Source organism: Vigna umbellata, chromosome 3 (assembly GCF_029865625.1).
Source record: "Vigna umbellata cultivar VRB3 chromosome 3, Vumbellata_1.0, whole genome shotgun sequence".
In the NCBI taxonomy this organism is placed as follows: domain Eukaryota; kingdom Viridiplantae; phylum Streptophyta; class Magnoliopsida; order Fabales; family Fabaceae; genus Vigna; species Vigna umbellata.
The window spans coordinates 48,125,243-48,152,820 of record NC_142167.1 but is presented as its reverse complement, the minus strand read 5'-3'; the positions used below and the strand labels follow the sequence as shown (position 1 = coordinate 48,152,820).

At 33.6% G+C, this 27,578-nt stretch overlaps 3 protein-coding genes and 1 pseudogene across 3 annotated transcripts; 1 reads left to right on the top strand and 3 right to left on the bottom strand.

The window, feature by feature from the left end:
* Window positions 1–7,537: 7,537 nt before the first annotated feature.
* On the bottom strand, window positions 7,538–12,552 carry LOC148202799 (pentatricopeptide repeat-containing protein At5g39710-like). Its single transcript, XM_088110778.1, is given in 3 exon segments — window positions 7,538–9,281; window positions 9,958–11,313; window positions 11,316–12,552. Coding segments are annotated over 2 exon segments (2,316 nt in total). The 5' UTR covers window positions 12,424–12,552; the 3' UTR covers window positions 7,538–9,281; window positions 9,958–10,105.
* Window positions 12,553–12,676: 124 nt separating this feature from the next.
* Window positions 12,677–13,501, bottom strand: LOC148202798 (uncharacterized). Its single transcript, XM_088110779.1, has 2 exons — window positions 13,168–13,501; window positions 12,677–13,026 (listed from the first exon to the last, which is right to left on the bottom strand). Exons 1-2 carry the CDS (start codon window positions 13,427–13,429, stop codon window positions 12,758–12,760), a joined length of 531 nt encoding a protein of 176 aa, XP_087966905.1. The 5' UTR covers window positions 13,430–13,501; the 3' UTR covers window positions 12,677–12,757.
* Window positions 13,502–17,593: 4,092 nt separating this feature from the next.
* LOC124837599 (uncharacterized) lies at window positions 17,594–18,520 on the top strand. The gene is made up of 2 exons (XM_047313015.2): window positions 17,594–17,902; window positions 18,044–18,520. The coding sequence occupies exons 1-2, from the start codon at window positions 17,641–17,643 to the stop codon at window positions 18,310–18,312; spliced, it is 531 nt and encodes a 176-aa protein (XP_047168971.2). The 5' UTR covers window positions 17,594–17,640; the 3' UTR covers window positions 18,313–18,520.
* Window positions 18,521–24,122: 5,602 nt separating this feature from the next.
* Window positions 24,123–27,067, bottom strand: LOC148202797 (putative RNA helicase SDE3 pseudogene; annotated as a pseudogene).
* Window positions 27,068–27,578: the final 511 nt, after the last annotated feature.

The window sequence follows — 27,578 nt, the reverse complement described above, 5'->3', positions numbered from 1 at the left end:
TTTTATTTCATTTTTTATTATTAATTTCATTTTGTCAATAGGAACGTTCTAATTTCGTGGATGTATGTTAAGATGAAAATGGAGTCAATGAAATTAAATAAACTTGCCTTATGTGTTGCTTTCGTCTGCGTTAGTGAAAGCAAAGTCGTGAGACTTATGAGTAATTAAATATCAATTTGGTTTAAGAGTTAGATTTGTCAAAATCACCACCAAATTTTCACAATTTCTGTATTGAAGTCAAGTGAAACATAATGATATAAATTATAAAAGAATAATCAATATTTTCTTAAATTTTAAAAATGTCAATTAAATAAAAGTAAACATTTTAAAACTATGACACTTAAAAAATAATAATAGGATAGAATTAGTACGGTAAAAAAGGACTGCCCGTCCCGGTTTACCGCAAGTTGGTCACTTAGTGAGACAACCCAATCTGACTCATTTATTAGTGAGCAAAAAAAATTTGAATCTGACTCTACCCACCACGATTTGGTGGATTAAACAGGTTGGCTCACCGGCTCACTCAATTACAAGCTTTTTTAAATAAAAAAATTACAATTTTTTTGTAATTCAAATTTAAATAATTTCACTCTAAAATGATGTTAAACTCCAAACACAATTCAAAATAAAAAATTAAAATACAACTCAAATATAATCCAAAAGCAAACTCAAAAAGCTAATAAATAAGTTTATAATATTGATAATTTTTGTGTGATTTGACGTTTATAAGATTAGAGACTTGAATAGATAAATTTATAATATTTTGCTCCTTAAAACATCTTTTTCTTTATTCCCATTTACAATATAATAAAAAAAACCAATAATATTAACATAAAATAATAAATAATTAAATTAAACTAGGTGGTTGGTGAGCCAACCAAGCTCACCACAGGTTCAATCTGGGTGAGTCGGATTCTAGAATGAATTGGATTAAAAATTGATCTGTGTAAAAAAAAATTCATTTTTTTTCAAACTCAACTCGACTCGAACTTGTGATGGCTTGAGTTGACCTGCGAATTTTAACACATTTTGACCGTTTTAGATAGAATATTGTTTAAATACCAAATACATAAAAGTATAAAAACTTCATATAGAGAGAAAAAAAAAACATAATTAAACACGGAGAGAAAATAGATTTAGTTTTGGATCATTTAAATAGCTACTCACGTAGGTCTTCTGGAAAGGAGCATGTACAACTCCTCAACCAGAGATTCACACTCAAATTCATTAGGGAATTGATTCATTCGACTTTCTTTTACCAAGTATTAAGTGTTTTGACCTACCAAAAGAATGGCAGAACCCTAAGTTTGAACTTATTACAAGGTTCAAAAATTCAAAAGGTTGTGAATATGAAATTTACTAGTTAAATTATGTTTTCCATTCTTATAATATTTTTAAAAGAGTTGTTTAATTTCTAAATTATATTATACATTTGTTTTATTTATGTAACTTATGAAAATAATATAATACATTTCTAATAAACATTAAGTAGAATATTTTATATGTGACTGACGGACTTTTACGATAAACTATATATAATATAATTTTCACATATTTGTATTTTACATGATTTTCAAAAAAGTGTATGAAAGAAATATATATGTCGATCATAGTTATATTGTTGAACAGATAAATGATTCTTCATGAAGGACAACAAGAAAGGTATATCCTCAAAGAATTTGAAGTCAGCAGCCATATAACATCATTTGATTGAATAACATTTGTAGTTTTTTAGGATAATGGTACTTTGACAATATTTTTTTGACAACATTTTAACACTGTCTACGTGTCATTTTGTGATTGGTCTATATTAGTGTTTATGATTATTATTATTGATTGTGGAATAATTTTGAACCAATCACAGAATGACACGTAGACAATGTTAAAATGTTGTCAGAAAAATGTTGTTAAAGTATCATTATCTTTTTTTTAAGAGATGAATATCCCAAAAGGACACATTTAATGACCTTTGTAGAAAGTTTATCAAGACTTGGAAAGACATTATGAACAAAACAAATACACCCAAACACAAAAGAACGAAAATCCCATTATATGAGCTCATTTAACAGGTCTAATTCTTACAACATTGTTCTTGTTCGTAATAGTGAAAATTGTTCTTGTTCCGATATTAAATTTATTAAATGATATTATTAAAGTTAATATTCAAGTATATAAAGTATTATTTGTCACAGTTTCACTTTTAAAAAAGTCTCAGAATAAATATTTTAACAACATTAACTTTGACTCTCAAATAATATGAAACTAATAGGTATAGTAGAAATAGTTGAATATCATCCCTATACGAACTACTAGTCCAGCCATGCAAGAGAAGCTATGTTTATGTAAATTACAGCTATGAATTGAGAAAAAAGAAAATCCAATATATTTTAATTTTCTAAGTCACACTTTTAGTCTTCTCCTATTTTGAGGTCGAACACTATCATGCATAATATAATAGCAGCAAATCATAGCATGATGCTTCACGGGCACGTCATTGCAGAACCATATGAAAATATGTCTCCTTCACTATAATTTTTGACCATCTTTAATGGCTTACAATCATAAATTTTCATTATGAAGATAATAATTATGTGGCTATGCATGTAATGGATACTCAATGGTTTTAGGTTGCTCATCAATTGTTTCATGTTTGTACCAATGGGGATCGGACGTCGAACAGACCGGACGTCCGCAAAACCATAACGGTCCAACCACGCTACCTTTCCGCTTGTCATCCGGATAAACAACAACTATGAGGCCGGCCCATCATACCGTCTGCTAACCATGCCGCCTATAAGGACCGGCCGAAAAGTCAAACTTTGGGGGACCGACCGGCCATGCCGCTAATTAACCAAGTTTAAGGTAAGTTGTGGTTAAAAGCTATTGGGCTGAATTTGGGCCTTGATTAACTTTTCACTAATCCCAAGCCCATAGCGAAAACTATAAATATAGATCTATGGTGACTGGTAGATAGGTTGCATTTATTGCGCATTCATTACTGTGCTATCGAAAAACGATATTGCTCTCAACTGACTTTGGCATCGGAGAATCTTTCGCAGGTCTCCCACCCGCGCCCAGAGGAAGGAATCCAGGAACAAGGAGTGAGAATCGGACGTTTGAGAAACAAGAAGAGAAGCACGTGGAGGCATTGGACAACTTAGCCCTACATACCGAAGGAATGTTGTTCCTAAAGATTTTTACATTTATTATATATGAAGCATGTATCTATTAATATTTTGGTATATCTTTTGTTATTAAAGTTTTACTTAGTTATTGATAGAAATATATAACTTTTTAAGATAGAGAATAACTTATTATTTTTTTCCTAAAATCTTATTTAAGATTTAGGATTTTATTGTTTTATATCATGATCGGGGTCTTATAAGATCTATGTCTTGGTATTACGATTCAATATATGACTTATGCAATAAAAATATTTTAATTAGAACGCATGCATTTCTTTTAGTGATTTTAGGTTTCTTAATAAATTAATATACTAGAACTAAAGTGTAAGAGCTTAATTAATAATATAATTCTATGAAACTTGTAAACAATATTAACGAGAAAACATAAAGCTTCAGGAGAATATAATTAAAGTATCTTAATAAAAAATATTAATTTTAATAAGAGTATATTTGACAAAACTAACTTATAAGTTAACCATAATTGATTAGCTAGTTTTTAGTCGATAAATTAATGGTAAATTTTTTATTTATAAATTCTGATAGTTAATAACAAATTATTAGAATAAACGTATTTGAACTAATTGGTAAACGTAAAATTATATTAAAAAAGATATACATTTTATTATAAAATAAAATTATGTTTTCTAGGGAAAAAATATATTATTACTCAATTTTTAATATATTATATAACATTTGTGATTTGTTAGTGTGATGTTCATGGCAATTTGGATAGATGATTAATACCTAATAGTGTTGAAAAATGATTAATTATAAGAATGAATGAAATCCATTATGATAACTCATTTGACTCAATCATTTAGACCTATATGCACTAACTTCTTGTGCCTTGTGAAGTTCTACAAAAGTCATAAATTTTCACCAATCTCTCTGCCTTTTCAGTTATCATGTTATACTTTTGTTACTTTTTTAACTTCAATTACACGTCTTTGACTCACTCTCTTTTGAACATGTCATCACTAATTATTTCAAGCATGGATACCATCGGAAACATTCAATAAAGCTTAAAAAGTTAGATAAAAAATAACCAACCAAGAGTAAATACATCAATAATTTCTTATAGTCAATCATATATTACATATGAAAAATAATATTTTGACACGTATTTTTTACATTTGACGTTATTCTTTTTTACTTTTTACTTTCTTCTTTTCAAAAAATTATAAAAGTTACTTTAAGATCATTTTATCCTTAGGTGTGTCAAATAAATGTCAATGTCATGCTACCCTTATTCATATCATATGAGTAGTGTTTAAAATTTTTAATATCTATCCTTATTTCAAAAACTAAAATAAAGAATCCTTCAATCTCACGTATTGCTACTAGATATCTTTTGATTATTACAATGCATTATAATTTCACAAAAATAAAAGAAGCTATTATTGTTTAGTAATTATATTTGAAAATTAAACAACTATTGTCGTAAATGAATTAACATTTTTATAATTTAAGGACTAAATCAGTACTTGTAATTATAGATTAATATAGTATTTCTCAATCGTTCCAGTATTATTAACGTATAAAAAGAAAGAGAAACAAAAGAAACACTTTAAATAAAACATATTACAATCTCTATTCTTGTTTTGTTTAGTTGAATATGTTATGAAGTTGTTATTGAATGTAGGCCTATGTTTGCTTCCTAAATACTTTTAAGAGAGAAAAATTAAAATAAATTATTTTTTTCATAAATTAAAATTAACTTATAAATATATCCGTGTGTAAAATAAGTTAACTTGTATTAGTAAATTATTATAGGTTCTATTTTCAAAACTTTTAATTATAAAAATCTAAATGAATAAAAAAATTGAAGACTAAAACATAAATTTTCCATGTTTGCATGAATCATATAAAATCTATATACCGTAAGGCAAAAAAGGGTTGTTGGTGTTATAACTAATAAGCATACTTAGTGTACCTTGATATGTAAAACAAAGTTTTAATAGAAACAAACACAATTTCAAAACATAGGAGGGAGACAAAGAAAGAAAAAAACATTTTCCATCTTTTATTCATAGAAAATATTTTGTCAGAATTAAGGTTGCATAATTAGAATCAGATGATGCAAAACAACATCACAATAATAAAAAGCATTAAAATATTAAAATAAGTAAATAATTTCTCCAAACTTATAAGATATGATTAACAACAATAATAAAAAATGACAACAATTATAAAAAAAATCCTTAATGTCAGAATTAAAAATTCATGTATATAAGACAAAAACAAGCTTCATTAAAATCAAATATATTATACGAAAATCAGATTAAATACATAAAAAAAGCTTCTATAATTAAGCAATAATGCTTTTAAATTTGAAGAACAGAAAAAACACTTAAAATAAAACAATAATACGAAATTGATTTATCCAAGTGCAAATTGACAATTACAATAGTAAAAATGAAGAATTATATTCATAATCTTTTTGACAAAAACTTAGTTTAATCCAACAATGAATAAAGCAAGTATAATTTTATTAAGATGACTCAAACAATTGTTTTTTTCAAAGACTCGAAAATTAACACTATCTCTCAACTTAGAAGACCTCATTACTTTTAATTAAGCAAGATAAAATGAACTCCACTAATTTAAATTTTTGTAAACATACAGTTGAGAGTCCAACCATCTCCACTGCTTTAATAAGTTAATATTTGGATAATAAAGGTTTGCTTATTTCACAAGAACGATCATGTGTTCATAGCTTTACCTTACATCCATTATATATCAATCATTATATAAAGTCATTTGTAAGATCATCATAAGATAGTTCATCTTTATATATATATATATATATATATATATATATATATATATATATATATATATATATATATATATATATATATATATATATATATATATATATATATATATATATATATATATATATATATATATATATAAACGAGGCAACCCAATATGTACCATTTTTTTCTAACAAAAAAATTTATATCTCAACTCAACTCTATTGATTGGAAATGGATGAATTAAAGGAATCGATACATTTAAACAAATAACAAAGTTTTAAATAATGAAACTATATATACTTTAAACTTTTAATATTAAAATAATCAAATTTTATTATTTAAAATATATTATCACTTTTAAGATATTATTTTCTAAGCTCTTACATTTATTATCTTAAATATATTCATTAATATTTTCTATTCTTAGCATTAAACTAACCATAGTTATCGTAAGGTTTAAAAAATTATAAAAATTTAAGAATATAATACCATAAAATATATTTTAGATACTGCAAGTATTAAAAATATATTGAATCTTAAAATAAAAGGTACTGGTAGTGATGGTTGTTTAAAACTGATGTAAATGTATTGAATATAAGACAAAGATTGTAAACAAGTTTTCACTCTTTACCCTTCAAGTTGTTTGATTTGTCTTCTGCTCAACTAAAACTAAGTACAAAAAACAAGTTAACAGAAGAGTAAGAAAAATTAAGAGATCCTTGGAGTGTACTTAGAGTATTCCAAATGAAAGTGAAAAAAACCTAATTCTTAAAATATTGATTATTTAAATGAAAAAATCTTGGAGAGCTGTTATTTTATCTTTGTAGAATTAATTTGTGATCGCGTATTTAAATAATAATATAATTTGTCAACTGTAATGCATTGGTGAAATGTGCTTTTATTGAATGGACGGTGAAAGGAATAAGAAATTGGGAGAGGGAAGGAAAACTAAAAACTTACGTGACATACAAATTTGCTAACATAACAATCAACAAGAAAACTAAAACAAAATATATAAAACAGCATAAATATACTCATAGCAAAAAGAAGATTACAATGTTTAAATCTACTGATAGCAAAGTATCAAAGAAAATAAAAGTCAATATGCATGGCTTATGAAACAAGCAACAACAAATCAACAGAGCAAACATGTTCACGTCAAACATCTACGCCAACACCTACAATCAATCAACAGGTCAGATGCATGGCAGTATTTCCTTTCACAGATTAAAACATTTTTAAGTTATTTTAACTCAGGCATCTTCTCCATATACACGAATAAACATAACATCATACTGGAACTATATACCAAATTCAGAAGCAGATCCACTGGAGGAGTGATTTGAGTTTGAGAAAACAAAACCCAGACATAAGAAATGGAATGTGAAAGAGTTTGAGAATCACAACTTCCCCCCTTCCCTGTTTTCTTCCCACACCCAAAGTCCTTCCCATTTGCAAAACCGCACCTAATTATTTTTGTCATCCCCAAATTTTAGAAGCTTGAGATCTTGAAGCTAAGAAACATCAAATTTATGTGTAAAGGATGTTGCTATGTAAGGTTTAAAATTGTAATTCGCGAAATCTTTCATGTAACCATTTAACAACTGAATATATTATACATGCAAACTACAACATTTTTACCTTTGGAAAGGCTGAATTTGTTCACGAACATATATCAATTATCTCAACATGAAAAATGCAATTTCAAGTGTTGCCTTTTGAAGTCAATAAGCCACATTCTTTCTGTGATTTTGATATAGTTCTACCAGCCTGTGAACAAAATAATGAATCTTCATCAATGAACCGTACTTCCCAATCCTGTCCCTAGCATGGGTACAATAATCTATACAAGAATAGTAAATGAAATTCCTGAATATTTGAGAGATTCAGGGCTCTCCCTCTCTATCCTGAATTGCAACTACTGTCCCCTTTCCACTCCAAATTCCCTTTATTCTTTCCACCGAGCTATGTCCATAGTTTAACTCTTCTAACTACAACAACCCCTTAACTAAGGTTATCATCCCCTGCTTCCCATTTATGTTTTCCCCCACTATAATCACCTTAACATCAAAGGTGAAAACCACGAAAGGAAGCTCGGATATTAGCTTCAGATTCCCAGTTATGTTCAGAAGTGCGGAAATGATACCCACGGACTAATAATCAAGATCTCCTGTTTGAATTTGACATGTATCAAGAATCTGTTTAGGTTGGCAGTTCATGTGCACGAGTCTGACAACACAAGGGAACTGGTTGCACCTGCTGTTGAGAAAGTAGCCCCTTTCTTCAGCAAGGAGAAATGAAAAATTGAATGAACTCGCTTTAGGCAATTGCAACCTGTATCCAACCTTTCCAATCCTCTCCAGCATCTGATCAGGGCTAAAGAAGTGCGGGTTGAGCTTCTGATTAGGTTTTTCAACCAATGTACAGAGTTTGTACGCATGTGATTCTAGTAAACTTTTACAAGGCTTAGTCTACAAGGACATATCTCGTAATCTTTCGTGAAATCTACTGTCATCTAAATCAGTCTAACAGTCTCTGTCCTTACCTAAAAAGAAATGACTTACATCTATTCCCAATATTAGTGTTAAATAAATGAAAAAATCATGGGGAATAATTTTAGGCTCCCCACTATTTGAGGCTTCCAATGTAAGCAACGACTCTTTTTGAGAATTAAATAAAATCTGGTATTGGAACAGCTTGTTTACATATGCCAGATGAAAATCTCAACGGATTGTGCCTTCTTCCATTTCTTACATTCTATTTATGTGTTTGTATGTGTTCTCTTCCTGAAGAACATTCAGTAAATACTCTTCTCTAGTTGCGACAATAAATATATTCTCTTGACAAACCGCTCGTGACTTCCACACAAAGCATTTAGTTGGTCCACATTAATTGTATCAAATTTCCTTTTTCGGCAAAAGCCTTTCCGATAGGATACTTTCCCTTATTATAGTCCTCCCCAGTTGAACGTTATGCAAATTCATCCTTCTAGTTTTCAAGATGTCTGGAAACTTTTCTTGCAAATAAGCTCTGCCACTACCCTCACCATGGTCCAAACTACCCTTATCTTTGCAAAGAAACTTTTACCTCCATGGTTTTGACTGATTTCATTGTAGAAGGCTTTGGCAATGGTTGTTTAACAGATTCCTACCGATGCCCAAGATTCCTTCCATGAGAATATCATTTGATTTACCACTTAGTTTATATTATATGTAGCAGACGAGATTTCATCTCCACTGAGTGATCTGCAACAAATAAAAAGAACCTTGTCTCTAGTTTAGTGACAACGTAACGCAACAATTTAAGAACATCAGCAATCACCGCCAATTCGGTTCTGGTAAAAGACAAATATATTACAAATCAGATTAAAAATATCATTCACTGCAAATTATTATCACTAATAACACAACCTATCAAAAAGGAGAGGAAGCTGGAGAACCATTAAATCATTAATATAAAAAAACAGGAATGAAATTTCTAATGACCTGGCCGATAAATGGAGTTAAACAATTAAAAGCATTTTATTCATGTGGTTTTGCAAAGAATCTAAGATTCAAATTTACAATTCGAATGCTAAAATAAAAGGCATAGCAAGCCCAGATTATGCTTTCTTGACTTCAGCAGCACCCATTCATGAAAAAAATAATAAAGTCCAACAAATTGAAATTACGTAAATCAGCGATTATAAGAACCTGTAATTTGAAATACACACTAAGAAAAAACACAACAATGTCCTTTTTTGAATACTTCATGCTTGACAATTATAAAAAGAAAATAATAAGGCCACATTTGGTTGTTTGAATCACATGAAAGAATAAGAATGAAATTGTATTACGAATTATTTTGATATATTTAGTGTAATTAGCAAAGAAATGACTTTTTGATGTAAAAAAATTCACACGTTGCGGGAAGGACATTGAAAACGAAAAATAATACACAATTGCATGAAACACCTCACAAATAAATTTTGTTTAGGACTTGATTGAGAAAACAGATAGGATATAGTTTACCTGTCCAAGATGGTGAGCTTTGATAACTGTGGAGCTAGGGTTTCATTTTCACATTGTAAGTCCAAGCCAAACATGCTAGGTGTGAGCTAGAAGGATCCATTCTAATTTCAGCACACAAATCACAGTTCAGTGCACGAGAGGAAAGACATTAGGTACTTCCCGGAGCAAATGAATGCATGCCACCGTTAGGTAGCAGGCCATCCTTGGCCATTTCAGTTAGCACATTCAAAACAGCGTCCATGTTACCTTCTTTGAAGTTAACCTCAACAAGTACTTTAGCTACCTCAGCATCATTAAGCTTACAACTCCTCCACACATTTCGCAAAACCTGACTCAGTTCATCATTCATCCCTTTCCTAGATAGTGCCTTGACGAGAGCAATTACAGTCACTGTATGAGAAACAAAACCATGATGTTCCAACTCCGTATACATCTTATATGCCTTGTGAACATTTCCACTTCTACAATGTCCGTGTATTATCAAATTATGAATTGCTGCATTAGGCTTATGATTCCTCTGAAGCATTGTCTTAAGAACTTGATCCGCTTCATTCATCAAACCCTTCATGCAGAATCCTTTCACAAGACCTACCACGCTCTTAAATTCATTATTACTGCAGTTTTCGATCAGTGTATTGTATGTTACATGATTTGGTACAGACTCCTCATAAAACAACTTCAGAAGAAGCCTCTTTGCCTCCTTCGTCCTAGCCTTCTTATTAAGTCCATTAATAAGCACACTGTAGGTAACATCATCAGGCAAAAAACCCCTCTGCATCATTTCATCGTGCAAACGAAGAGCCTTGCTCAACTCACCTTCAACGCAGTGAGCATTAATCAAACTAGTATACGTAACCTCATCAGGCGGGAGACCCATCTGCAGCATCTCTCGGAACAAATCAAAAGCTTCCACCAGTTTGTGCTGCAGACAAAGACCCTCTATGAGCGAGGAATATGTAATCCCATCAGGCATAACACCCTTCTCAACCATCTCCTCCTTCATTCGAAAGGCTTTCCCCAGCTCCCTCTCTCTGCAAAACCCAGCTATAACAGTGCTATAACTAACAACATCAGGAAACAGCCCCCTCTCAACCATCCCCTTCAAAATCCCCACAGCCTCCTCCACCCTCCCCAGAAAGCAATATCCATGCACAAGCGCGTTGTAAGTCACAACCGACGGCGAAAATCCACTAACAATCATCTCACTCAAGACCCTATAAGCATCATTCAGCAACCCTTTCCGGCAGAACCCATCAATCAAGGTTGTGTAAGTCCTCTCATTCGGCCTCAGCCCCCTAACACGCATCTGATCTAAAATTTCCATCGCTCGACTCAAATTCCCAGCCTTGCACATACGTTGATCAAAGTAGAGTATGTAACAACATTTGGTGACAACCCCTTCTCAACCATCTCCGAAAGCAGCACAAACCCCTGGTGGAAATTCCCCTCCTTGCAAAACCCATTGACAAGAGTATTATAAGTGACCTCATCAGGAACAAACCCTTTATCACTCATCTCCTCAACCAATTCCCCAACCTCACAAATTCTCCCCTCACCAAACAATCCATTGATCACCGAGTTGTATGAAATCAAATTCGCAACCACGCCCCGCGCCGCCATCACTCTCAGCAGCACCATCGCCTCCTTCACCCTCCTCCTCTTGCAGCAAGCGTCGATCAGCGTGTTGTACGTAACCACAGTCGGCGAAACCCCTTCCCTCTCCATCTCGCGCATGAACCCGAACCCCTTCTCCAAGTCTCCCCGGTCAACCACACCGCGAATCATGATGTTGTAAGTGTACACGTTCGGCGACACGCCGTTGCGGATCATGTCGCGGAACAGTTGTTCGGCTTGGCGAAGGGAGTTTTTGTGATGCTGGCGGCGGAGGAGCGCATGGAGGATGGCATTGTGGGAGAGGACGGCGAGCGCAAAGCCATGGCGGGTGGCGAGGCGGAGGACTGCCAGGGCTTTGTCGGGGAAGTCGAGGCGGGAGAGGGATTTGACAACGAGGTCGAAAGCACCCGCTGCGGTGGCGGCGGAAGAGGAGTTGCAGAGGTAGTAGGTGTCGTGAAGGTGACGGAAAAGGTCGGCGGCAGTGTGGTCGATGAGGGTGGCGGCGAGGGAATGCGCAGTGTTGTAGAGCTTGAAGCGGGTGAGAATGTGAATGGCGAGACACTTGCAGTGGGGGGTGAGGAAAGTGTGAGCCTGGTCCTGGGCCTGGGCTTGGGCTTGGGCCCATGAGAGGAATTTGAGGAGAATGCCGCGGTTGGATTGGGAGTGGAGTAAAACGTAGGAAGCGGCTTGGGGAGTGAAACGAGGAGAGAGTGATGGGAGCATTTGAGGGTGGCGTTTAAGGTACACGATCGCTCTCTCTCCAACGAGAGCGTCGTTGGAAGAAGAAGAAGATGAACACAGAGTGGTTGCAGAAAAGTAACGACGGTGATGTTTAGGTTTGGGGAAAACCATTGTGTTTTTGGCACTGGTGCGACACACATCAACCAAACGGAACCATTTAAAGCTCTGTGTCTTAAGATAAGTATTGGAAGAAGAAAATTTATTATGTAATTATTATTACTGTTATTGTCATCATTATAATAAATAAATATAATTGTTGTTAATATTATCATACAAACAACTCCTTATGTGCTGTTTATGTATGATCTTTAACCAAAGTGCATTACAATAATTGAAATCTGATCAAAATTAATCAAGCTGAAGCTACAGTGTAATTTATTTTGGGACAAAACATATAATAAGAAAAACAAAAATATAGCAAGTTTCAATAGTTAGTGCAGTTCTATCATGGGCGCTGCCAGAAGGGACGAAACATTGGCATGACAGCAAACTTCATGGTGCCATTGTTGCAATGGAAGCCATTTCTCTCACCGCAGGCAAAGTAATGAGGCTGCCATTTCTGCAACACAAACTTAAACCCCTCTCCTCCACCTTGCACCGGACTTGCCAACATCTTTGCCTTTTTTATGTCACACTTCAAGAAGCTCCCATAGCTTTTGAACATGTACACACTGTGTGGGAAACTGGTGGCATTTGGAGCATCATATTTGAACACTGCATAACAAATTCAATCAATTCATGTTCATTCGTTAGCATATTTCAATGATCAGCTTGACACACAAAATGAGTTAGGATAACATAACGCAGAAGAGTTTGGATTTTCATATGTTAGAAATGGTTTAGTGGGAAAGTGACCTAGAGTATCATTGAGGTAGAAAGGGGCGTTCTTGATGGCCCAATCATTGTAGTTGTAGCCAAAGTGCCAATGCTCAGAACCACCGACAAGAATCTGGGATGCTTGTTGCTGTGTTTTGTTTTGATGATGATTCCCAAATCTGGACCACCAATCGGTGTAGTTGAAAGCAGGGAACCAATCCTTGTTGGCCATGCTCACTGAAAACATCGAAGCACTCATTATAACTGTTATCATCACTGCATCTCTAAACTTCACACCCATTTTGGCTAAACAAAACAAGGGAATTAATGTGGTGAATGTGAAGTCTGATTTGGTTTTAGTTGTTGGGAGAATGGTTGGAGTTAAAGGACATTTATATAGGGAGAGAGGAGGAAGAAAAAGAGTGAATCGTGTATTATGTATTTGACTCCAATGTCATATAATGGTGCAAAATGGCCAAATCAACTTCATGGTACATTAGACATTATAAATAGCTGAAATCTGAACAGTAGTTGTGTCTTTTCCCAAATTCTGGTCGTCAACTTTTTTTGCCTCACCTATCCTGTTTCACAGAACCTGTGTTTGACTCTGGCTGTACATATGCTCCTGGATCCACCCGCCTGGTAAGAGGCAGGACAGACTAGTTGACTGAAATGAAAATGTTTCCTCACCTCCACTAAATTAAATTACCTTTTTCTTCATGTACCTCCATAATTTCTTAGTGTCCTCATGTAATAAATTAAAAAATAACTAAATGATGATTAAGAAATAGTATTGATCAAATATATAATTAAATTGTATTATATAACTAGATATATAAATCTCATTTTATTAAACTTATTTTGCGATGTTAACATAGTTTTGTTAGGACTTGTTTAAATAAATCTTGTTTTAAAGTTTTGTCTAACGAAATGATGTGCTTCAAATAAACTGTTTAGGATGAACACCCTAAATGTTCTTCTTCTTTTGTCAACAAACATGATGGTTCTTCTTCTTTTGTCAACAAACATGATGGATACGATTTAGTTGCCTAATTATTTGATTGTGGGTTTATTATCATATAGCTTTCAAGTTTATAAATGAGTTGTGAAACTTTTTCAGCAAGTGGGCATATGGATTAGAAACTTTATTTGGATACGGGTGTTGGGATTCCAAGTGTGAGTCTAAGTTTCATATTGGATAGAAATGTAGAATAGTTTATAAGTGAAAAGACCCATTAACTTATTGCCTTAAGACTTTGGGTAAAGAATGGTATCAATCTCAGGTTGGACTTAGTTGCAACTATTACTATATTGGCTTGGATGATTTAGCGTAGGAGAAAACTATAAATTTCAATCTTCCATTGATTTTAATACGACAGCATGCTAAATTAAAGAATTCGTTAGATTGGCTAGTAAAAATTCCAGAAAGGTAAACACTGGTGTAATTGCTCAAGGTTGTCCTAGTATGTGTGGTATTACTTTTAAAAGAAACAAGATGAATATATTAAGAGTTCTTTCTACGTTCTTGGGTATACAAAATTATGTTAATGCATAATTTACGGGACTCATTTATGCATTAAAAAAACATATTTCGATAATGAGCTTTAAGAGGCTTTGGTTCGAATGTGACCCTCTTTGGTTTTTCAAGCTTTATCTACTTAAAAGATACTGCCTTAGACTCTTTTTATATAAGTTTTTGTGTTATATTAGGGCTTAATGCACACTTAGGTGTTTAATTAAAACGAAGCCGAATACAAAAAGAAATTGTTCATCATATGAACTGAGAGAAAACATCTCACGAAATCATGTGTAATAGTATGATTTTACTGTTGCAGATATAGTGGAAACTATAGTGTGTAGAAATTTAGAATAATTGTTCACAAATTTTTCCATGGTTTCATACTTAGTATGAATGACCTTTGCCAAGTTGACTACTTCAGCAGTGATTTCATAATGACGTATGAATGCCGTATTATCATTAACTTCATTCATTTTTTTCCAAAAGATAAAATTAAATCTATATTTCTGTTTATTTGTTTTAATCTAATTTATACATACAAACAATTCCTTAATGAAAAGGTCCAAGGACAGACTGTATGAGTAATAACTATTTCTATTTATCTTTATGTTATATTTGAGTCAAATTTCATTCACAGTTATATTCTAAGAATTTAATATTGTGTAATTTAATTTATTTAAAGTTTTTTCTATTCCAAATCTAACAGTTTTGTTTTGAGCAGATTTGGAATAGAAAAAACTTTAAATAAATTAAATTACACAATATTAAATTCTTAGAATATAACACTGTGAATGTGAAATTCAATAAAATACCATTTCCCTATCTAATAATACGCCATCAAGCCCTCATTGTTACATCATGTATCTCTTTTACACAAAGGTATAAAAATTAATTTGAGGACTAAGCCCTACCACATTATATGCTTTCGGTTAATGTTGCAATTATAAATTAGTCATAATATTGTTGTTATACTTTGACGCACATACGATGAAAAATTTCTGTTTCTTTCCACTTCTACCAACCCACTCCTATCATATATATATATATATATATATATATATATATATATATATATATATATATATATATATATATATATATATATATATATATATATATATACATATTAGTTTTCATCGAAATATTAATTATTTGATTTTATTCAAAATAAACTACACCAATAACTTATATTATAACATATAAAAACATATTTAATGAGAGAATAATACTCGTAAAATATTTCATAAACAATTTTTTATTATTCTTAATACGTATAAACAAAAGTTTAATTTACTACAAGAATTTTCTTAATCATTTATGAATTTTTATTGATAGAAACAAATTCATTGATAAATCTAAAACTATTGAGGAATTTTAGAATTTAAATTATTAACAAAAATTTTCATGATTAATGATTTTGTCAGTAAAATTTATCAAATAAATTCGTCGATAAATTAGATTTTATATTATTGACAAATAATTATGCTAATATTGTATATGACAGTTTGTTTTGTTAGTAAATTATAATTTTAATTTTTGATGAATTTTTCATTAAAAATTCATCGACAAAACTGTATAATAAGTTTCTTATTTAGTATAATAGAATTTTTTTATATATATATATTAAGAAGAAATATATGTGAAAAAGAATAAGAGAAGAAGATAAAGAGAATGAGGGGGTGGAGATGGAGATGGAAAAGGAGAAGGAGGAGGATGGGTTTGATAGTGTTATAGAGGTTTGATGATAGTGGCTATCACAGTTAAAGAAGGTGAAAGAGAAAGAGGTATAAGAAGATAATGAAAAATAGTAAAAGAAGAAAGAAGAAGATGATGAGTCAGAGGTTTTGATAGTTGACGTAGCGGTGACGATGACAGTAGTGAAGGTGTGATGAGGAGAAGAGAATGAAGAAAAAGAAAAAACAAGAAAAAAAAAGAAAGATAAAGAGAAAGAAGAACACTTAATCTCAATTTTTACTAACAAATTTCATTAATAGTCAAAATTTGTCAATAATTATCATATATGTATCGACAGATATTTAACGATAGATTTGTAGTCATTTGTAACTAACTACAAATTTCGTGATCTATCGATAAAATTTATCGACGACTAATTTACTAATAAAAAATTTTATAATTGATAATTCATTCATAAAAAATTTTATAATTGATAATTCATTCATAAAAAATTTTATAGTTGATAATTCATTCATAAAAAATTATATTATTAATGATTTTTCTATTATCGATAAATTATGTTAGTTAATAATACACAATTTTTTTTTAATGATTAATATAAAATAAAGGTGTTACATGGAAAATATTAATGCAAGCCATGAAGTTAAGATTGTTCCTTTACAAAACTATTTAATGTAAAAAATTTAAGAGGGGAATGAGTTTTATTACATTCAATAAATCACATTTGTCTTCAAGTTTACCTCATACCCATCTTTTTATAGACTTAAGAAAAATTCTTTAACTAGGTATTATTTGTAATTTGAAAAATACAAATAAAAATATATGTAATTTCAATTTATTTTATTGTATTTCAACTGAAGAGAGTTTTTAAAAAAGGATTAACTATGGTAAAAAAATATTACGAACTTTCAGTTCATCTCTTACGATCAAAGTTCAAAATAAATGTCAAACCTATCAATTAATTCCCATTTTCCTCTATACTCAAAGTCAAACTCATGTTCCATGAAAAGAGGTCAAGTGTGGAAGAAGAAAAGTTATAAAAGCCAATGAAAACACAACATACTTTCAACTATCATGTTTAATTGCAGTATACCCACCAACAAATAACTATAAAGTTGATTTGGCCATTTTTCACTACCATTTGACATTGGAGTCAAATACATAATACACGATTCACTCTTTTTCTTCCTCCTCTCTCCCTATATAAATGTCCTTTAACTCCAACCATTCTCTCAACAACAAAAACCTAATCAGACTTCACATTCACTACATTAATTCCCTTGTTTTGTTTAGCCAAAATGGGTGTGAAGTTTAGAGATGCAGTGATGATAATAGTTATAATGAGTGCTTCGATGTTTTCAGTGAGCATGGCCAACAAGGATTGGTTCCCTGCTTTCAACTACACCGATTGGTGGTCCAGATTTGGGAATCATCATCAAAACAAAACACAGCAACAAGCATCCCAGATTCTTGTCGGTGGTTCTGAGCATTGGCACTTTGGCTACAACTACAATGATTGGGCCATCAAGAGCGCCCCTTTCTACCTCAATGATACTCTAGGTCACTTTCCCACTAAACCATTTCTAACATATGAAAATCCAAACTCTTCTGCGTTATGTTATCCTAACTCATTTTGTGTGTCAAGCTGATCATTGAAATATGCTAACGAATGAACATGAATTGATTGAATTTGTTATGCAGTGTTCAAATATGATGCTCCAAATGCCACCAGTTTCCCACACAGTGTGTACATGTTCAAAAGCTATGGGAGCTTCTTGAAGTGTGACATAAAAAAGGCTAAGATGTTGGCAAGTCCGGTGCAAGGTGGAGGAGAGGGGTTTAAGTTTGTGTTGCAGAAATGGCAGCCTCATTACTTTGCCTGCGGTGAGAGAAATGGCTTCCATTGCAACAATGGCACCATGAAGTTTGCTGTCATGCCAATGTTCCGTCCCTTCTGGCAGCGGCCATGATAGAATTGCACCAACTACCGAAACTTGCTATATTTTTGTTTCTCTTATTATATGTTTTGTCCCAAGTTTTCTGAAAATAAGTTATGCGTTGCTTCAACTTGATTGATTTTGATTCCAATGATACTTTGTCAGTACTGTAATGCGCGTTGGGGAAAGATTATAAAGAACACGTAGACATATATCATTTTCCTATTTTTAATGTCTATAAGAGTTATTTGTATTATTCATGTTACTATTAGTTTATTAGATTTATTTTTTAATGTTAACTGGTAATAAATATAACTAGGATTTATTTTTGTTAATATTAAGAAGTCTTAATTGATATCATTAATAAAGTTAACAAAATGATTTATATCTATAAAAATAATATTGACCTAAAAATAATATTGATTGACGAGCTGAAAAAAAAATATAGTTATCAGTTAAAAAATCTTTATACATTTAGAAAATAATATTAACAAAGATGGATTAAAAAAGACAATGATTATTAATATTATCATAAAAAAAAAAAAAAACTTATGGTTGTAGGATTTAGCTACAGAATTAAAGGTGCAAAACTAGGTTAGGGTCTATTGCGCCAACAACAAAGTGATGATGGTCTGAACAAATTATATCCCCTCTCATATGATTACAAAAGTTCTGTCAAGAAGCAAAGTTTGGCTTCGATTTCATCTAGTTGATATAATGAGTTTAATGACAGGTAATGATTTTAATTTGTGTTTATTACAACAAAAGTCAAATTTTATTAATTAGGAGTTAATTTTTACATTATGGATGGTTTTAATTTCTAGTAAATATATTTTATGTGGTTATGAAAATTGTTGAGAAAAACAGCATTGATAAATAATTATTAACGATTTTTGTTTAACCATTGTTATTGGGAGGTTTTCAGAATCATTTGTTGAAGTTTTTCAAAATCGTTATTATTTACTAAGGTTTTCAAAATCATTGCTAATTATTAGGGTTTCGGAAACCTCCGCTACATATCATGTGGATGCACCGTTTTCACTCTACCTCCTTAATTATTGCTTTTAGTTTTATAGTATCAATTATATTCTGTAAATTTAGACACTCGTGTTGAATCCACTTTATGTGTTCAATTCATAATAAGATAACATATAAGAACAATAATTTAAGCAATCTAAACTAAACACAATTTTAAACAAAACAATAACAAAATTATGGGTCACTATCCCATAAGAACACACACAACAACACCCCTTTTTAATTTTGCACTCATGCAACCTTAAAACATGATTAACACAATCATCACGATCTAATAGCCTTTCCATGTTTATCTAAACTTTACCTACCAATTCTCCAGCGGCTTCCATCCAATTCTGCACATGCACCAACTATGCTAAAAACCTTGGCAACACCTTTCAAACCTGTCCAGTAACTATTGATTTATAAACAAGATTCACTTCCAAAAATCCTATATGTTTATGACCTACATAAGATACTTTTGACCATAATTAAATACGGTTTTGGATGTGGGGTTTGAAATCACAATCAAAATACTCCTTCACACTTTTCTCCAGTCCTCTTAACATCAGTTTCAGTCTCACTTATAAAGTTATCCTAAATCTTTAATACTTTGTCTCCAAGCTGTATTGGTGTACCTGTCAAAAATACTCTGATGCTCAAGTCAATATTATGACCATTTGGTTAACACAGTAAAATCTTAAATTCGTAATAAATACAATCATCTACCTCCTTACCTCAAATTTGTATTTGTAGATTTCAAGATAGGCTTATAATTAGTATAGGCTTAATCATGGTCCAATATATGATAAGCATACTTTACCTGTAAACTTGATTATTGGTGATACTTAAGGTGTTTAAATGTTTATGATAGTTCGACCATCCCTAGAGTCTGATTGAGTGATTGACTGATTCGAGCTCTAGTGCGCTACTGTCGTAGACCATTCGGTCAATAACTGACCAAGCGATCATACACTACAAATACACTACATCAAGTCCATATATGTGCGTCAGCGACACCAAGCCTTTATATGCATCAGTTGCACCAACCTTATTGATCCAACATCAATTTCAGTCTAAGTATACGTGCATAAGCTTTAGTGAGCTAATTTCCATGATCTTAACCAATATTCAATCCATCATTTTAACCATTATTCAATCCTTACATAGCTCTATGAATACAAGTTATTTGACTTCTACATGTACTTTACCGAATTCTACGTATGTCTATCAGAGTTATTTTAGTTCTTCATGCACTTAATTAAATTCTTCGAATTTTTTGTTTGACATTTGAGTTCTCCATGCACTTAGTTAAGCTATCTGGCATTCTTATTAAAGGTTTTAGTTAATTATATGATACACAATTTCTGATAATTATGTATGTTCAAGTTACTATAATTTCCTTTTTTTTATTTTTCTTTTTTCGTACAAATTTTCATACCACAAGTTAATTATATAAACTATGATGCAGATAAATAATTTGGAAATGAAATTGATACTAAATTAAAATCTAATAACAAGTTGAGACTTTTCCTATGGAGATCGTCCGAAAAGAAATATAAATAAAGTGTTGAAGAAAGCTAGAAGCAAATAGAGGATAAAATAGATACGGTTTAATGTCTCAATAGGTCCCTATTTTCGTCTCAAATTTGAAATAGGTCCCTGTTATATTTGAAGTCTTAATTAGATCCTTATTTTTGTTAATTTGATGCAAATAAATCCTTTCCGTCAATTTCAGAAAACGGCGTTAAGCAGTGCGTGACGTGGCGTGTGAATGCAATTTTTTAATACTCAGATATTTTGAATGAAGTAAATATAGTATAATCCATGCTGAAATTAATTAAACAGAGGGCAAATTTGGAAAAACATAATGTTTTGTTTGCTGAAACATCTCTGGAAGGGAGAAATCAAAATCAAGTTGGAGATTTTTCTATTCTAGGACTCGTGTCGTCTCAGAGTTGGGAAAGAGTGGATGCTGTTCGAGTGGATGCCCAAGGGAGAATCAAATGCAGAATTCACGTTCAACATGTTCTATCTAAGACGTTTTAATTGAGGAATGCAACTGAGATTGGGGAAACAAATTGGGGGTTTTTATTATTAGGGTTCGCGTGAGGGAAGAAAAATCGCGATCTTTGTTCGAGCTAAAGCGGCAAGGTTCGTCGGTGAAGAAGAAGTAGTTGGAAGCGGCATGCAGGGGTTCTCCCTCACGTCTTCATCGTCAACCTGCAAGCAGAAAACCACAAGAGGCGCACTACCAGAAACCAACCCAGAATCTTCTCTACCATCACCAAGCATTATCGTCGCCGCTGTTGAAGCCTAAATCACCTCGACCACCATCGCACTGCCACTTTCTCCTTCGTCTCCATCAACCTGTGAATAAAAAACACACAGAATCCAATTCGCGGTGCAGGCAGGAAAGCCTTCTTCCAACTTCCAAAGCTAATTTGTTCCTCACTCGAACCCTACCCCTAATTTTTTCCCCAATCTCAATTACATTTGTCAATTAAAGGGGTCTACACTTGATTTTGATTTCTCCCTTCCAGAGATGTTTCAGCAAACAAAACATTAAGTTTTTCCAAATTTGCCCTCTGTTTAATTAATTTCAGCATGGATTATACTATATTTACTTCATTCAAAATATCTGAGTATTAAAAAATTGGATTCACACACGCCACATCACGCACTCCTTAACGCCGTTTTATGAAATTGACGGAAAGGTTTTATTTGCATCAAATTAACAAAAATAAGGATCTAATTAAGACTTCAAATATAACAGGGACCTATTTCAAATTTGGGACGAAAATAGGGACCTATTGAGACATTAAACCATTTTTTTTCCACTAAAATGTGTTATCCTTTCATACTTTCCAATCTCATCTCATATCATTGTAGCTACAAATTAAGACTTTATTCATCTTCGTTCAAGAAGGCTACCGTTACATTTAGCCAAGTCGTCTCTAACTTTGTGTAGTCAGATCGTCTGTATTCTTCTTCTTTCATGAAATAATGCAATCAAGCACTACTAAAACACTCAAAAAAGGATTCAATATTTGTAAGTGAATAAGAACACAAGATATATAAAAAAAATAAAAGTGAATATATAAGATTAAGTGAATAATCTTTCTCATGATAAATTATATTTATAATGAGAAGTGGATAAAAAATATATAATTGTAATTGATTGAGTTAATTGGCCAAATATTCACTATTTAATCCATTATTTTTATACATGTGGATCACTTCTTATATTCGATGGTATTTGTAGTGTACTATATTCATAAGAATATTTATTTTGGTGTAATTTATTGTTGTGTTATAATTATATTTATTAGGTAAATTCACAAGAATATTTATCATAATTATTTTCCGTTCTTTTGATATTAGGATGTATTGATGACAACAGAAAATATTAAAGGGTGAAAGAGACGTGAATGTGCAACATTGAGTTGAAGTGGTGAATGAAAGCAGAAGTGGTATCGATGGTGATGAATAATGCAGCAGCGTCAGCGTTGGTGCTGGTGGTGTTGGTGAGCTCCGCAGCGGCAGCGGCGGCGGCGATGGCGGAGGGATGCAGGGAGGATCTAATAGCGTTTTCAGGATGTCTGGCATACGTGTCGTATCCGCCGAATAACCTGACAGAAAGTCCTTCGGAGAAGTGCTGCATGGCGTTCTCAAGGGCGGTAGAATCGGTTTGCCTCTGCTACGTTGTCGGCGACCCTCTGATCCTTGGCTTCCCTCTCAACACGACAAGACTCTTCTCCCTCTCTTCCCTTTGTCCGTCTCCATTCTCAACCTCTTTTCCCTCTCTTTGCCCTTCAAGTACTTTCTTTCTTCTTTCTTTCTTTCTCTTTCCCTTTCTTTCTTCACAATCCCACGTTAACTTCTTTGCATGCCATTCTTCTTCCTTTTCTTTCACAGATTCTTCTGCTCTGCCTCCTCTCACCACCGCATCGAATCAAACTGGGGGAACTTCTGTCAGTGAGTCTTTCATTTTCTTCTGTTGTTAACTGCTTTCAAAGACATGATATATCTAAACAAGAACCACGTCGTTATTATTATTATCTTTAACAATATTCATGTAGGAGCAGGAGGAAGAGGAGGAGGAGGGGGAGGTGGAGGGGGAGGAAGAGGGGGAGGAAGGGGAAAGTCAGGGTCCGGCGATGAAGGAGAATCTTCTGGGAGAAGTTCACCAGTTTTAAACGGTGGAGCAGGAACGGTTTCTCATAGACACTCTTCTTCTTCAACCCTCATTCCACTCTTCACTTTCTCAGTATTCTTGGCCATCTTCTCTACACTCCACAACACGTGACCTTTTCTAACTCTCATCGTTGTTTTCAAAATCATAGGATAAATTGTTGAATAATATTCTCCATGTTGCTACAGTCCAATTTCAATACAGAATGTTCTTGTTATTCATGCATGCAATATTATAACACTTTCCACCCTTCACAGATCTTGTTTCTAATCCCAATTTCGTTTGCATGCATGTTTTTCTTTGTTTATTACATGAATTTCACGTTTGAGACTTTGGTTTATTAACGAAAATGGTGTAACTTTGTTGAGATTTTATGGAAATGGATAGATCATGAAAAAGTTACGTAGTATGACTTTAAAATGAAGGAGCCATCGTCTTCCCCAGCACGACTTTATTTGTTTTATATGAAGTCACTTTCGAATCACAACTTCAGTTATTTGTGATTTTTTTTTTCACTTCTTTTTTTAATTTTTGAATCACAACTTCAGTTATTGTTCGTTAGAATTTTTTTAATTTTTGAATCACAACTTCAGTATGACTTAATTTTTTCACTTTCGAATCACAACTGAACAATTAATGAAGTGAATGATGGAAGTAGAAGTACCACATAAGTCGTTTTTTTACTCACTTAACTTTTTGGCTATACTAGAGAGCTTTGGTAGTTGGGTTCCTTTGGGATCATCCAATTTTTTTCTTCTTATGGATAATTAAGAGTCACAATTTGTTGGGTGAAAGGAAATTACCTTGCAGATTATATGCGGATTCCCAATTATAACCAGCAATGATATAGCACGAGTTATAGCCACGTTAAACCTTCTATAATTGCTCAAAAAGCCAAGACAGTGGACTCTGTCAAACTCGTTATGTTTGATAGTTGATCGAACTGTTGATATGATAATAACCTCCATCTCTTGTCCTTGGAATTGCTCGACACTACACACTTTGATGTCAGGCATATCTAGATTTTCAAGTGTCTGTTTTATTTTTGACACTTGTTGCCTATATGGAGTTATTATGCCAATGTTTTTCTCCTTTATGTTCCCTCCTGCAATCAGTCTACTGACAAGTTCTATAACCTTACTGACTTCAATGCGGTTAAACCACGATGGGTTATTTCCTTCTCTTTCATCGCATCCTTGGATGCCATAGAAAAGAATAGGAAATTCCTTATTAGGTAGCAACTCCCCCATCGTCAGGAAAGTTGTGGAATCTCTACAAGCAAGCAATTCCCCACAATAGAACAACTTTGAAGGAAGATGCAATATTGCTGGGTGACATCGATAGTTCCGAATCAATCGTGTTACATAATTAGTATCTCCACTGGCATATAGCGGGAGTTGAGACAATCGTTCCATATATGAAACCCCCAAACCAAACTCATCTGCTTTCTTGGAATACATTACTGGACCCAATTGCAATTGGTCTCCAGCCAGAACAACAACAGTTTTCATTGTGCAGAGGTGGGATACAGGGATCAAGGTTTCAGGTTCAGAAGCTTGGCCAGCCTCGTCCAAAAAAATATGGGAAAAGTGACCACGAGAAAGATCTTCAGCATAAAGAAGAGACGCACTCATATATGTGGATATTATGATCTTATAATAACTGAGGGCGTTCACTGGGGGACACTTAAATACCATATCATCAAAGAAGCAGAAGCGGATAATTTCAGGTTTAACATCTTCGTATGGCCTAGTAGATGCATTGAGCCTGAATATTTCATTTTCTCGCAACTCAATGTCCTGTTGAGTAAGGAGTCTCTCCAGTATGTAGTCTGCTGCACTATTTGAGGGTGCACACACAAGAATCCGAGCATTCTTGTGATATTTGTAGAGCTGCAGGATTGCTTCTACTATTGTCCTTGTCTTTCCCGTACCAGGGGGTCCATGAATCAAATAAGGTGGTGCACCTTTGCAACCAAGAATCATTTTGATTGAACAAATTTGCTCCTCGTTAAAAGTACCAGATATGGGTACTAGAGCAGCAGTTTTAATGTGTCTCTTTATTGATGTAGATGGAAAGAGGATGTCGGTACCCAAGTTTTGTGCTGCCTCAGCTGCTTGATATAGCCTTCTCATATTGATCCTGTTATAGGTGAAGTGAACATCATATGTATCTTCGTCCTTGTGGTAAAAGTGAAATTCAGGATCAAACTTCAAATAAATTTCATCAGCTTCAACTCGGTGGATAAAGCCCTGGAGAAATTCACATACAATTTTATAGAGAGAAGAGTGTTAACTGTAAATGATAAATACATTTGTAAAATAATGGAAAGTAAATTTGATAATTATATATTTAGGACTGAAAAATAAAAGATGTACAAAATTAATGAATAACAGAATTCCCCTATTTAGACAAGTTGCTTGTATACAAATAATTGAATTCTGGAAAATGATTGATTAATTTTTAAAATATTATCTCATTAAGCTGCCAAATGTAATGCAATCATTTCCTCAAAATAAACAGCACGTTAGATTTCTCCAAAGATCATACACATGGTTATAGAAATCGTTTCACAATTATAATCATGCAAATCAATACAACATCTTGTCCTCATTGCTGAACTTGTCTTCATTCGCTTGGATATTGCAATTCATATTATAGCAACTTAAAGTATAGAAAATAAGATTACCTCCAACTGGATCTCTTCCATTATTATTAATGTTTTGAAATAAGATGAATAAGTCATTCTAGTAAGACCTTCTTCAACAACTTGAGGGATCTGATTATTCTCAAGCAACTCTCTCATGTCCATGGGAATCTGATATATCGGAAGCCTATTTATGTATCTTCGAGTTGGCTTCGCTGCAGGACGTGAACCTGGAACATAAGTATCCACAACAAATTTGTCCTTTTTCTTTGCTCTTGAATAGGGCCTTTTAGAAGCCAAAGACTTGGAGATTTTGTCTTCAACTAAGAGGAAAACCACCCTTTCAATTTTTTCATCTCCAGCATCAAAATATATGACTGATGAACACATGCCAATTTCTTTTGTCTTGCAAGACAGCCATACTTTCAAGTTTTCACGAGGTTGAAGCACCCTGTCCTCCAAAGAGAGATTCTAAGCAGCTCTGTTCTCCTTCTGCATTTGAATTTTCCGGTAGAGGTTCTGTAAGAGAGAGTGAAATTGTCCGTAGGATTTGAGGGCGTCCGCCGTCCCCAAGTGTCAAGTGGTACGGTTGCATGATCATGGGCATGAGGGCGTCCGCCGTTCCATACCTAACCCTTCCCAACCACAGGTAGAAGGGTAATTTCCCGGGTCCCTCATGCAGATGTGGGCGGCCGGTCAATTTGGTGATTCACGACACGTACGGCGTCCGGTCCCTGCTGGTACACAAGCCTCCCAAGCCCTAGTACACGTAGTGTACGTAGGACTTAGTGCGGTGTGGCGTGGGCTAGCGGTCCGTAATTGGGCCGGATCTGGTGGGCTTTTTGAGTTTGGACCTTGGCGGGAAAACACGTGGTGCGTCCATATTGGCGGAAGGGGAAGCGACTTAAGATCTGGGGCGTTGGTCGCATTGGATTTGAACGGCACGGATGCGCTCAACGGTTACCAGATTTTTCTATAAATAGTGGATGGGAACGGTGTCATTTTCACTTCTGTCCGTTTTATTCAAGATTCAAAATTCTTTTTCCCTCAGGTAATAAATGGCCGTTGTCTCTGAGTCTGGTTCTGAGTTGTTGGGCGGAGTCCGCGGGGGGTCGGCAGGGAGTGGCGGCGACTCTCGAAGTTCGATTTCTTCTCGCTTCCTGGATGAGGCGGTCGAGTCAGCAGCGCCGGATACGGCGGGCGATAGGATATTTCATGGTGTGCCTATGTTCCTGCTTAAGGGTGGCATCCGTGTAGACGGTTCTCCTTTCGAGCCGGACGGTCACGGGATTGTGGTATCTGACTGGGCTCCCCACGTTCCCGGACTGTATGCTTCCGCATACGGTTCCCGCAAGGACTTGGAGTGGAGGGTCAACCGTATTCATATCGTCTGGGACATAGAAGACTCAAGACTGATCCGGGCGGGGGTGAGTATGAGAA